Raw genomic sequence first — 13592 nt, 5'->3', positions numbered from 1 at the left:
CCTCCCCCGCCCACTGGGAGCCACTTCTGTAGCCCCCAACCTCGTGTGGCCATTTATACTGGAATATGATTTAATGAAAAGAAATAAAATGGACACCTCGGGTCCTCAGTTGCACTAACTACATGTGAAGTGCTCGATAGTCATAGCACAGATATGGAGTATTTCCATCACTGTAGAAAGTTCTGGACAGTGCTGCTATAGACAGTGTGTGTGTAGTAAGTCCCCTACGTACAATTGAGTTCCATTCCGAGAGTGCATTCATAAGTCCAGTTTGTTCCTGAGTCCAACAGAGTTAGCTTAGGCGCCCGACTAACACAGTCAGCTATATTGTACTGTACTATAATAAGTTTATATTACATTCATGCAAATAATACATTAAAAAACAGGCACAAAAAATAGAGAAAGCATTTTTAATGTTACAGTACAGTACCTTGTAAAGTACAGTAGTTTAGTACAACAGGGCTGGCATGGAGCGAACAGGCAAGAAGAGTCACTGACTGGAGGGGAGAAAGGAGGTGAGAGATGGGAAAGCTGAAGGATATTCAGCAAGAGGAGATGGAGGGTAAGCCGTGATTTCACTCGCGCTTAACATTGATGGAATGCATATTAGCATCTTTGAAAGTTCGTAACTTGAAGGTTCCTTTGTAGGGAACTTCCTGTACAAAGTTTGGAAATTCTGCTGGTGAGCTTCAAGCAGGCTTTCGTCGTTGTACAGTCACTAAGCTGTGTCCCACTCTTTGTGACCCCATGGACTGCAGCATGCCAGGTCTCCCTGCCCCTCACCATCCCCCATAGTTCACCCAAGTTCATGTCCATTGAGTCGGTGATGCCATCCAACCATCTCATCTTCTGCTCCCCCTTTCTCCTCCTGCCTTCATTCTTTCCCAGCATCAGGGTCTTTTCCAATGAGTCAGCTCTTCCCATCAGGTGTCCAAAATATTGGAGGTTCAGCTTCAGCATCAGTCCTTCCAGTGAATATTCAGGGTTGATTTCCCTTAGAACTGACTGGTTTGATCTCGTTGCTGTCCAGGGGACTCTCAGGTTTTCTCCAGTACTACAGTTCCTTAGCCTCTCGCAATCTCATCTGCTCATAAACAACACAAGAAAATAAAATAATTAATAATAATAAATCTCCGTACTGGGCATTTGTGAGGCCCCACTGGGACAATGCGTGTAAAATAACTGTGCACTTCTGTCGAGCATTGTACAAACAATGGCCATGTCTATCGGGGGCACTGTGTAAGCCCTCAGATGTTCTTGAACATGCAGGTATCTGTGACCAATGCACTTAGACTCCAGCTGTCTAGAATCCTCCATGAGGGACAGAAATCAAAGTCACGTAGCCCTGTGGCTTCCTTCACCTGTTGTCCTCACTTTGGTTCTGACGTGGCCCTGAGACCGCAGAGAGTCTTCCTGGCCATACCCCTCTAAGGGTACCGGTGCCAGTCCACCCAGAGGTGCCCACGTGTGATCACTTTGCTCAGAATTAACTGTGTCTTTTGCAGGTGTCCTCCCTCTGACTTGATGATATCTTACTTTTGCAAGCTTCGTTTTCCAAGTAAACTTCCCCTTTTTCTTTGTGCTTATCCAGCTGTTTTTTGCTCAGCTCAAGACTTGTCATGAAATATGGTAATGATTTGCAGAAATCTGTGCCTCTCCATAAAATACAAATCTAAACTGCTCTTGGACAGCTCTCATACAGGGGCCAGGTACAAATTTAATTTCCATTCCAGAAATGTATCAGCATGTGGTGGGTTAGCAGGATGGGGAGGACTTTCACCCCATGAATACCAACAAATGGCCTTCACATATGAATACCCTTGTACACACCTAGGCGTTTGTTTGTGTTTGCTTTTTGAGGAATTGAGGTGAAAGAGATGGGTGAGTCTTAGAAAGTTTCAATAAAACCCAGGTTCTTAGCATCCCTATGGCAACATAAAGCGTTGGAGTTGCAGGCATTCCACCTTCATTAAGACGATACATGCCATCCATTTGTCCCAAAGACCCCAGGACACATGTTATCCTAAGTCTCAGTTTCCCTATTTGGACTGACAGAGATGACTCAGGTTTCAGAATTATAGAATTCCATAGTTCCACAATGTCAACCTCATCTCACAGATGACAAACCAGCAGTGCAAAAGAAGGAAGTGACTTTCCTGAGGTGATGCTGTCATCCAAATGTAGACAAAGAACATAGATCCCTTCCATCTGTTCCTCCATGGCTCCTGTCACATGCCCTCCTGCCATCATGCACAAATCAACCTTTAACAACTACACCCCCCACCCCCACAACGTCCATGGGTCTCAGAGAAACCTGTATGCAGGTCAAGAAGCAACAGTTAGAACTGGACATGGAACAATAGACTGGCTCAAAATTGGGAAACGAGTACATCATTCTTGGATGTACTGGGTTGGATGAAGGACAAGCTGGAATCAAGATTGCCAGGAGAAATATCAATAACCTCAGATACACAGATGACACCACTCTTATGATAGAAAGTAAAGAGGAACTAAAGAGCCTCTTGATAAAGGTGAAAGAGGAGAGTGAAAAAGTTGGCTTAAATCTCAACGTTCAAAAAACTAAGATCATGGCACCTGGTTCCATCAATTCATGGCAAATATATGGGGAAACAATGGAAACAGAGGCAGAGTTTATTTTCTTGGGCTCCAAAATCACTCAGATGGTGACTGCAGCCATGAAATTAAAAGACACATGCTCCTTGGAAGAAAAGCCATGACAAAACTAGATAGCATATTAAAAAGCAAGAACATTACTTTTCTGACAAAGGTCCCTGTAGTCAAAGCTATGGTTTTCCCAGTAGTCATGTGTGGATGTGAGTGTTGGACCATATGGTCCATGTTCTGGACCATAAAGAAGGCTGAGCAGTGAAGAATTGATGCTTTCAAACTGTGGTGTTGGCGAACTCTTGAGATTGAGTCCCTTGGACTGCAAGGAGATCAAACCAGTCAATCCTAAAGGAAATCCACCCTGAATATTCATTGGAAGGACTGATCCTGAAACTGAAGCTCCAATACTCTGGCCACCTGATGGGAGAAGCCAACTCATTAGAAAAGACTCTGATGCTGGGAAAGATTGAGGGCAGGAGGAGAAGGGGGCAACAGAGGATGAGATGTTTGAATGACATCATTGACTCAATGGACATGAGTTTGAGCAAACTCTGGACGATGGTGGACAGGGAAGCCTGGCGTGCTGCAGTCCATGGGGTCACAACAAGTCGGACACAACTGAGCGACTGAACCACAGTAGCATTGCTGGCTCTCCGGAAAGGCTCTTTCCTCTTGGTTTGTCAGTTGCGTTCATCATCACCATTGACAACAACCCGGTTTTTCCCACTCTTCCACTTGGATCATCTGATGCCCTTTTAATGGTCTCAGAGAGCTAGCTGAGTCGCCAACTCTATAGCCCTGAGATGAAAGCTTCAGAGTCTGTTGGCGAGACACGTCCTGTAGTTTGGCCCCATCCCTAGCCATTAAAGAAACAAAAAAATTAAAATGAAGAACATAGCTGTAAACCTTCCAAATAGTTTTGTTCCCACAGGGAGCCCTTCAGCAGTTGTCTCTGGAAGGAGGCAGCATTTTTCATGCTCTCTCTGCCACGTTCATTTTTCTTTGCTTCACTGTTTTATGTCTTCTTGTTAAGGAGAGAAGGGCAGTAAAGCTGAAAAAGTGTCAGGAAGTTGAGCACTCCTCAACTGACTTTTCTTATTACTTTAGAGTTTATACTTCTGTCCCTGTTTTCAAGGGTGGTTGATCATTTCAGCCTTCTTTTTTTTTTTTAACTTTACAGTATTGTATTGGTTTTGCCATATATCAACATGAATCCGCCTTCTTAAATAACTTAAAAAATAGGAAGCAACATACATGCCCACTAATAGGTATGTAGGTCATGAATTAGGCGCAGCCTTGTCTTTGAACCCCTTCATGAATCACAGCCTTGTCATGGTGAAGGGGCTTGTGTAACCCAAAGAAGCCATAAGCCATGCCATGAAGGGCCACCCAAGATGGATGGGTCACAGTGAAGTTCAGTTCAGTTCAGTCGCTCAGTCTTGTCCGACTCTTTGCGACCCTATGGACCATACATAGCATGCTGAGTCTCCCTGTCCAGCACCAACTCCCAGAGTTTACCCAAACTCATGTCCATTGACTCGGTGATGCCATCCAACCATCTCATCCTCTGTTGTCCCCTTCTCCTGCCTTCAATCTTTCCCAGCATCAGGGTTTCTTCAAACGAGTCAGTTCTTCGCATCAGGTGGCCAAAGTATTGGAGTTTCAGCTTCAACATCAGTCCTTCTGCTGTGAAAAGTTCTGACAAAATGTGGTCCACAACAAAATCTAGACAGGGTATTGAAAAGCAGAGACATCACTTGGCCAACAAAGGTCCATGTGGTCAAAGCTATGGTTTTTCCAGTAGTCATGTACAAATGTGAGAGTTGGTCCATAAACAGGGCTGGATACCAAAGAATTGATGCTTTTGAATTGTGGTGTTGGAGACGACCCTTGAGAGTCCTTGGACAGCAAGGAGATCAAACCAGTCCATCCTAAAGGAAATCAACCCTGAATATTCATTGGAAGGGCTGATGCTGAAGCTCCAATACTCTGGCCACCTGATGCAAAGAGCCGACTCATTGGAAAAGACGCTGATGCTGGGAAAGATCAAAGGCAAAAGAAGAGGCCGGCAGAGGATGAGATGGTTAGATAGCACTGAGTCCATAGACTCAATGGACATAAATTTGAGCAATCTGCGGGAGACAGTGGAGGACAGAGGAGCCTGGCGTGCTGCAGTCCGTAGGGTCAGAAAGAGCCGTACGCGACTTAGCAACTAAACAGCAGCAATGATATCTTTGAGAGGGTTACCGGTGCTTGCTTTTTAGAGGGTGCTGACTGGGAGAGGTGAACAGAACTTTTGAAATGATGGTGATGTTTTCTTTCTTGATCTGTGTGATGATTTCAAGGATGTACACGTATGTAAAAATTTATCTAGTGCTTTATTTCATATAAGTTATACCTCAATAAAAATAAATGTACCAAAAAATTAAAAAGAGTGCTCTGTTTACTGACATGGAAGCACATTCACTATGTGTGGGATGAAATAAGAAAAGAAAGCCATCGGTAAGATGGTTTGCATGGCATCATTATATTTTGGATATTGAAACAGTGTTGGCAAACTAATGTCCCATGGGCCAGGCTATTTCATGTAAATAACATTTTATTGGGACAGAGTTGAACTCCTTCATTTATGTGTTATCGATGGCTGCTCTCATACTATGCATAATTTCCTAGGATTTTGATAACAAAGCATCACAAACTGAGAAGCTTAAGCAATAGGAATTTTTTTGTCTCGTATTTCTGGAGGCTGGAAGGTCAAGATCAAGGTTGTCCGTAGGGCTGTGGCCCCTCTGAAGGCACCAGAAGAGTCTTCTGGCCTCTGGTGGTTCCTAGGCTTGTGGCAGCATAACTCCCACCTTCCCTTGACAGTCTCCCTGTGAGCACGTCTGTGTCCAGATTCCTTCTTTTTACTTTTTAAAAACTGTTTATTTTGTACTGGGATCTAACCAATTAATGACATTGTAATAGTTTCAGGTGGATAGCCAGGGACTCAGCCATACATATACATGTATCTGTTCTCCCCTGGGTGTTCATTGGAAGGACTGATGCTGAAGCTGAAACTCCAATACTTTGGCCAACGAGTTGACTCATTGGAAAAGACCCTGATGCTGGGAGGGATTGGGGGCAGGAGGAGAAGGGGGTGACAAAGGATGAGATGGCTGGATGGCATCACTGACTCGATGGACATGAGTTTGGGTAAACTCCGGGAGTTGGTGATGGACAGGGAGGCCTGGCATGCTGCAATTCATGGGGTCGCAAAGAATCGGACACAACTGAGCAACTGAACTGACTGAACTGATTCTCCCCTGGTGGCTCAGATGGTAAAGAATCCGCCCTCAATGCAGGGTTCAGATCCCTGCATTGGGAAGAGCCCCTGGAGAAGGGAATGACAACCCACTCCAGTGTTCTTTCCTTGGAAATCCTGTGAGCAGAGGAGCCTGGTGGGCTACAGTCCATGGGGTTGCAAAAAGTCCAACACAACTGAACCTCTAACACACATTCTTCCCCAAACTCCCCTCCCATCCAGGCTGCCATGTAACATGGAGCAGAGTTCCCTGTGCTATACTGTAGGTCCTTGTTGGCTATTCACTTAAAATAGAGCAGTGTGTACATACACATTCCAAACTCCCTGACTATCCCTTCTCCCCATTCTTCCCCCTGGCAACATAAGTTCGTTCTCTCCAAATTCCTTCTTTTTATCAGGACACCAGTGGTATTGGGTTAGGAGCCCACCTTGCTCCAGTATGACCTTGCCTTAATTAATCACATCTGCAATGACCCCATCTCCAAATAAGCTCATATTCAGAGATACTTGAGCTTAGGACTTCAACATATGAATTTTGAGAAAGCACAATTCAGCCTGTAACATGCTACACCAGCAGAGTTGAGTAGTTGCATCAGAGACTAAGCCTAAACTATTTATTATAGTGTCTTTACAAAAGAAGTTACCAGCCCCTGTTTTCAAAGATGTGTGTATGTGTGTGTGTATATACAAATGCATACAAAATTTGGAAGTTTGTTCGCAAATACATTAACAGAGGTTGCCTCTGAGTTACAGAATTATAGGCAATTTTAACTGTACTCTTAATATTTTCTACATTATTTTGACTTCTAAAAATTATGATATAATAATATTTGTAATACAAATGAATAGTAAACATATCTCTTTGGACAGGAAAGGACATCATTCCTGTTTAGTCTCTCTGCTTCCTACACGCAGCCACCAAAGTCTCCTGTCCGTTAATGGTTTGTTTTGTTCCAACACAAACCTCTCTAAATAGGCCACCGTTCTACACTGTTGGGAGTGCTGATGGCAAACACTTAGCGACCAGCAAACTCAACTGTTTACTCACTTGGGCATAAGGATTCTTCATGTCTTTATTTAGCTGCCTCTTGTAACTCAGGGAGAAAAGGTTTTGGCTTTTATCTCCTCATTAAAAATAGATCCTTTTATGATGATGGGACAGAGCAGTGATGAGTCATCTCCTGGATGATAGGGAAGTGTGGGGTGCTGGATCAGGCCTCAGGAGATGGGCCCCAAGACGGTACCTCGCCATTGCCTTGACTCCCTGGCTTCTTGTCGTTGCAGGAAACTGGATGCTTTCATCTACGACGCTGCCGTCTTGAATTACAAGGCTGGGAGGGACGAAGGCTGCAAGCTGGTGACCATTGGGAGTGGGTACATCTTTGCTACCACTGGTTACGGGATCGCCCTCCAGAAGGGTTCACCGTGGAAGAGGCAGATTGACCTGGCCCTGCTCCAGTTTGTGGGTGATGGTAAGACTCTGGTTGACTTCCCCTACTTCTGGGGGACTGGAGACCCTCACACTCTCTGCTTCCTAACTGGCTTTCCAGTGGATCTTTGGGTAATGACTTAACTCACTGTAAATATTTACTGAGTGCTGACCACATGGTACCATGGTTCTTTAGGTTGCTTATAATGGAAACCAATTACAGACAGCTAAGTCCATTAAAAGGAGTTTATTTTAAGGATACAGAAGTGTCTATCTCAGTGAATTTAGGAAAGAGTTGAGCAAATAGGTTCAGAGGGAAAAACAGGAACCAGGGCAGGCCTGGGGCCTCAGCAGCAGTAATTCATGGGTCCTCTCTCTGAAGGAGTGCTTCTCAGTGTGGGGCAGGGATTTCATCCCCTGGGGGATATTTGGCTGTGTCTGGAGATATTTTTGATTGTCATGACAAGGAGGTTATTTGATACCAGCATTTGGTGGGTAGAGGCCAGGGGTGAGGGTGGCATCTTTCAATGCCCAGGACAGCCCCACCCACCACCCCCCGGCAAAAAAAAAAATCTCAAAACACAGAATTATCTGACCCCAAGCATACAGTAAAGAATCTGCCTGCAACACAGGGGACCCAGGTTCAATCCCTGGGTCAGAAAGATCCCCTGGAGGAGGACATGGCAACCCACTCTATTCTTCTTGCCTGGAGAGTCCCATGGACAGAGGAGCCTGGTGAACTATAGTCCATGGGGTCACAAAGGGTTGGACACAACTGAGCAGCTTTGACTTTCACATGTTTATAGTATCAGGGTTAAGGGGGAAAGCTTTGCTCTAGAGCACTTCTTGTTCAGTTGCTAAGTCTCTGAACACAGTCACGCCCAGTGTCTGACTTTTTGAGACCCAGTGGACTATAGTACACCAGGCTCCCCTGTCCATCACTGTTTCTAGAGCAGTGACATCACACAACTAGGCTGTAATAAGTCCTAGTCTCTATTTTCCGAATTCTAAATTTCAAATTCCAGAGGAATGATTCCTGATCGATTTTGGGTCAAAGGCTCTTTCCTGGACCCCTCAGGAGTGAATAAAGGGTAGGGTTACATTGTCCTAACACGACAGCTCCTACTGTCTTCCTATGGGCAGATGAAGGACAGGTGATTGCTATACAGGGAAGAGTTAGTAGAAACCCCATGGGTTTCCACTACAGTCCACCCCTTGGCTGCCTATCCTGAAAAAAGACCATTTCCGCCCACATGGGCTTGCAGTCTAATGGAATGAGGGTGTTTCTGGAGCTTCCAGCTAACTGGACTGACTCTCTCCAGCAGCATTTCCTTCTGTCCATCTCTCCTTTTAATTGGGGATTTCAACATAGCCCATTGCTCCAGGACATGGTTTTAGAATCCTGTTCTGGCTCCAATGGCATGTTGGAGCCCTTGGATTTGCCAACACTGAGATGGGAAAAGCAAAAGCAGCAGAGATGGCAGGTGAACCCTAGAAACGGGTAAGTGTGAGTAGGAAACAGAAGTTCAGGGCATAGGTCAGAAGCTGCGTTCAAGGGCGGAGGCTACATTTGGAGATGGTTCCCGAAAATGCAGGGCTTCCCAGGTGGCACTAGAAATAAAGAACCCGCCTGTCAATGAGGGCGATATAAGAACCTTGGGTTTGCTCCCTGGGTCAGGAAGATCCCCTGGAGTGGGAGATGGCAACCTACTCCAGTATTCTTGCCTGGAGAATCCCATGCACAGAGGAGCCTGGTGGGCTACAATCCATAGGATCACAAAGAGTCATACACAACTGAAGTGACTGAGCATGCACACATGTGAAAACATGCTTCTCTTGTCCAGGGCTGGGGAGGACGGTCTGTCAACCACTGTGGCCAAACACAGTGTTGAAAGAGGCAGAGGTTTGTGTGTACGGTTAGTGTAAACTTGAGCAAAGGGCATAATGCCTTATACCCTCTACTCCCAGATTTAAACCTTGGGTTCTCACAGTGTCATCAAGAAACCTAAATGTGGTTTATATTTAACTCCCACATGAGAGCATCTGAATCTTTGGATTCTCCCTAGGGCATTGGTACCTTTCAGTCAGATCAACACCCGTGTTTTCTGTGTCGTAGTGACTTGTAGCTGTGTTGCCCAGTTATTGCTGTGACATCTCAGAAGAACATGACAATTGGCATTTATTTTGCTCATGGGAGCACAGGTGGAGTGGGAAAGCTTGCCTTGGGCCATGGTGGCTCCACCTCCTGCTGCCACAAGCCCAGGGATCATCTCTGTGGTCTTTGTTCCATCCGTGTTTATTCTGGGTCTCAGGCTGAAAGGGCAGCAGCTAGCTGGGAGAAGCTCTTTTCCTGGCTGTGTTGGAGGCACAGGAGAAAACACCCACCTGCACGGGCACATTTCAAGTCTCAGCTTTCTTTTTTTAATTTTTTTATTTTATATGGGAGTATAGTTGCAGAACCTGTCTGCAATGCAGGAGCTGCTGGAGATATGGGTTCTATTCCTGAGTTGGGAAGATCCCCTGGAAGAGGGCATGGCAACCCACTCCAGTATTCATGGGCTTCCTTGGTGTCTCAGAAGGTAAAGAATCTGCCTACAATGCAGGAGATCTAGGTTTGATCTTTGGGTTGGGAAGATCTGGAGGAGGGAATGGCTACCCACTCCAGGATTCTGGCCTGCAGAATCCCATGGACAGAGGAGCCTGGAGGGCTACAGTCCATGGGGTCACAAAGAGTCAGACACGACTAAAGCAACTGAGCACAGCACAGCACATAGATGGACCAGCAGTGCTCTGTTAATTTCAGGTGTATAGCAGAGTGATTCAGTTCTACAGATACATGTGTCTGTTCTTCTTCGAATTCTTTTCCCATTTAGGTTGTTACATAATATTGATTGGGCTTCCCTGGTGGCTCAGATGGTAAAGAATCTGCCTGCAATGTGAGGAGACCCCGGATCGGTTCCTGAGTTGGGAAGATCCCCTGGAGAAGGGAATGGCAACCTGCTCCAGTATTCTTGCCTGGAGAGTTCCATGGACAGAGGAGCCTGGCGGGCTATAGTTCTTGGTGTTGCCAAGAGTCAGAGACGACTGAGCAACTAAGAATTTCTTTCATAATATTGAGCAGAGTTCCCTGTGCTATACAATAGGTCCTTGTTGGCTAGCTTTGTCACATTCACATCTGCTAACACCCTTCTGTCCGAAGCAAGTCCTACAGCCAAGCCCAGAGTATACTCTGGAGCAGGGGTGCCAACCTCAGGGGTCTAATGATGATCTGAGGTGGAGCTGATGTAATCATAATAGAAATGAAATGCTCAATAGATTTAATGTGCTTGAGTTATCCCGAAACCATTTCCCACCCCCCATCCATAGAAAGATTGTCTTCTGTGAAACCGGTCCCTGGTGCCAAAAAGGTTGGGACCGCTGCTCTGGAGTATGCTCTGCCTTGTAAAGAGGAGTTTTGGAGTCAGACGACCAGGCGTGTGTGCACAGAGGAGTGAAGCATCCATCTGCCACGGTGGTCACCTAAGCACCTCCCCGTGGTGTGAACTACCCCGCTACGAGGGTCTCATTTCCAGCAGTAAAAACCACAGACTCTTGAACATAACAAGCAACCGGTCATTGAAGGACTGGATGAATACCTACACACATGGATGAATGGTTAGTGTCAGGATGTATTTCATTTGACAGGAAACTTTTAAATATGATGGGTAGCTGTCAAATCTGTCAGTTCTAACTCTACACCTACCTACCACTGCTGTCACTTCTGCGGCATCTTTTATGAAATAGCAACATATTTGGGGAATAGGATATGCCAATCACCACACCGGATGTGTTACATGTGTTCTTTAATTGAATATTCATCACAACTTTATAAAGTTAAATATTGCCTATGATCATTTTACGGAGAATGAAACCGCAGCTCAGTGGGCTTATCAGTCCCTTAGTGAGTAAGTGGCGAAGCCTCTACTTTAAGGGAACTTACTGTTGATGAGGGTCAGTCATTTCAGACTTTTGTTTCATTAATTCTCCAGAATGCCTATTAAAGTTTGCTTATTAGATGCTTGAGATGTATAGATCCCTGTGTGTGTACACGTGTATGTGTGTGCTCTTGCACACTCAATCGTATCTGACTCTTTGTAAGCCCACCAGGCTCCTCTGTCCATGGGATTTCCCAGGCAAGAATGCTGGAGTGGGTTGCCATTTCCTACTCCAGGGGATCTTCGAGACCCAGGGATCAAACCAGCATCTCCTGCCTGGGCAGACAGGGTCTTTACCACTAGCACCATCTGGGAAGCCAATAGACCCTTGAAGAAGAAGTAATTTAGTGTATGTTGGATGATATCTATTGTCCCATTTCCAAATGCTTCTGTGAAAAGGTTAATTTTTTTTTAGCCTCAGTTTATTCATCTGCAATTGAATACAGAAATATTTACCAGATAAGGTTGTCATGAAGATAAAATGAAAAGTTATATTTAAACAGCCACCTGGAAATAGAAATGATTCAGTAAATGCCATCATCACCACCACCATCATCATCATTGTCCCCCTCCCCTTCCTCCTCTCTTCCTCCCCTCCCCCCACCCCCACATTATTGTTGTCCATCCGCAGCTCAAGGATTCAAAAAACCATTTTTAATGTCGTATTGGTGATAATATGGTCAAGTTAGCATCATGCATTGGAGAAGGAAATAGCAACCCACTCCAGTGTTCTTGTCTGGAGAATCCCAGGGACAGGGGAGCCTGGTGGGCTGCCGTCTAAGGGGTCGCACAGAGTCAGACACGACTGAAGCAACTTAGCAGCAGTAGCAGCAGCAACCATCATGGAAATGCCATTCTGAACGGAAACCTCCCCTCTGTGGCAAATAAAAAAACAGTAGAGGCATCCAGATAAACCAAAGAGGTGTTTCCTGTTTTAACAGAGTGTCTAGATTCTTAGAGACATTTTCTGTCCCAGTTCAGGTCTTTCCTGGTCAGACTGTCTGGATTGGGGGATGTGTCTTCACAGCTTCATCTTCAGAGACCATCTGGAGGCCAAGCCATGGGAGAGAAAATGACGTGGCTCCAGGGGGCGTCTTGAGATAATCTTCCCGGAAAGCCACGTCCAATTCTGAATGTCTCTCTAGGAGTAAATACATGAATTAACACAGCTGCATAAATATTTCACTTATCTTATGCAGCTTTGGCAGGATTAATTATACTCCAAAATTAGACCTGGAAAAAGCACAGTGCTGAGCGGTCCCTAATTATTATTCATCCCCTGGAATGGAGTGTTTATCTCTTGTTATAGAGAAGCTTCGGTGGACGATTACGAGTCTAATGAGTGTCAAAAGTATAAAAAATTTTCCTAATGAGCTGTGTAAATATAACCTTTTGAGTAGTGTGTTTGGTTATTGGGGGAACCTCTTATGTGAAGCCTACCAAGCATTTCCCTAGGAAAGGGCCTGCCAATCTCCTGTAAGAGATACACAGGGTCCCAGTAAGACCTTACCCTCCTTTTCCTGTCTGACTGTTGTGTCCTTTCTGAAATAGTGGCACGCACCTGCATGCGTGGTAAGTTGCTTCGGTCATGTCCGACTCTGTGCTACCCCATGGACTGTAGCCCACCAGGCTCCTCTGTCTATGGGTTTCTCCAGGCAAAAGTGCTAGAATGGGTGGCCATGCCCTTCTCCAGGGGATCTTCCTGACCCAGGGACCAAATCTGCGTCTCTTATGTCTCCTGCATTGGCAGGTGGGTTCTTTACCACTAGCGCCACCTGGGGGTTCACCTGGGGACACTCAAAGATACTTTTCAGCATCCATCATCAATACCCATTGTTTACTGAGAAACACACGTTCCTAGGCACTGAGGTTCCAAGAAGGAATCCTTCCTTCAAGGAGCTTACCATCCAGTTGGTTGGCAATGTGTGGAATTAAAATGTCTAATTAATAAATAAATAAACATCCTGTTTTGAAAAAAATATGAACATGTTTGTAATAATTCATGTATATATGTTAATATATACTATATATTCATGTTTATATATGTATGGGCTCAGTCGCTCAGTTGTGTGCAACTCTTTGTGGCCCCATGAACTGTAGCCCACCAGGCTCCTCTATCCATGGAATTTTCCAGGCAAGAATACTGGAGCAGGTTGCCATTTCCTACTCCAGGGAATCATCCGAACCCAGTGATCGAACTGGTATCTCTTGGGTCTCCTGCATTGGCGGGTGGATTCTTTACCACTTCCACCACCTG

The 13592-nt window shown here is 45.3% G+C and overlaps 1 protein-coding gene across 2 annotated transcripts in view; it reads left to right on the top strand.

Annotated features, from left to right (window-relative positions):
- GRIN2A (glutamate receptor, ionotropic, N-methyl D-aspartate 2A) overlaps positions 1-13592 on the top strand; it is a 442009-nt gene that overhangs the window by 390845 nt on the left and 37572 nt on the right. For both annotated transcript variants that reach the window (XM_010850655.1, XM_010850656.1), the window contains exon 10: positions 7217-7404. In XM_010850655.1, coding sequence (XP_010848957.1) covers positions 7217-7404 — 188 coding nt within the window. The remainder of the gene's footprint in view (positions 1-7216; positions 7405-13592) is intronic.

This window comes from Bison bison, unplaced genomic scaffold, assembly GCF_000754665.1.
Source record: "Bison bison bison isolate TAMUID 2011002044 unplaced genomic scaffold, Bison_UMD1.0 scf7180017864293, whole genome shotgun sequence".
NCBI lineage: Eukaryota > Metazoa > Chordata > Mammalia > Artiodactyla > Bovidae > Bison > Bison bison.
This window is presented reverse-complemented; position numbering and strand designations above follow the sequence as displayed.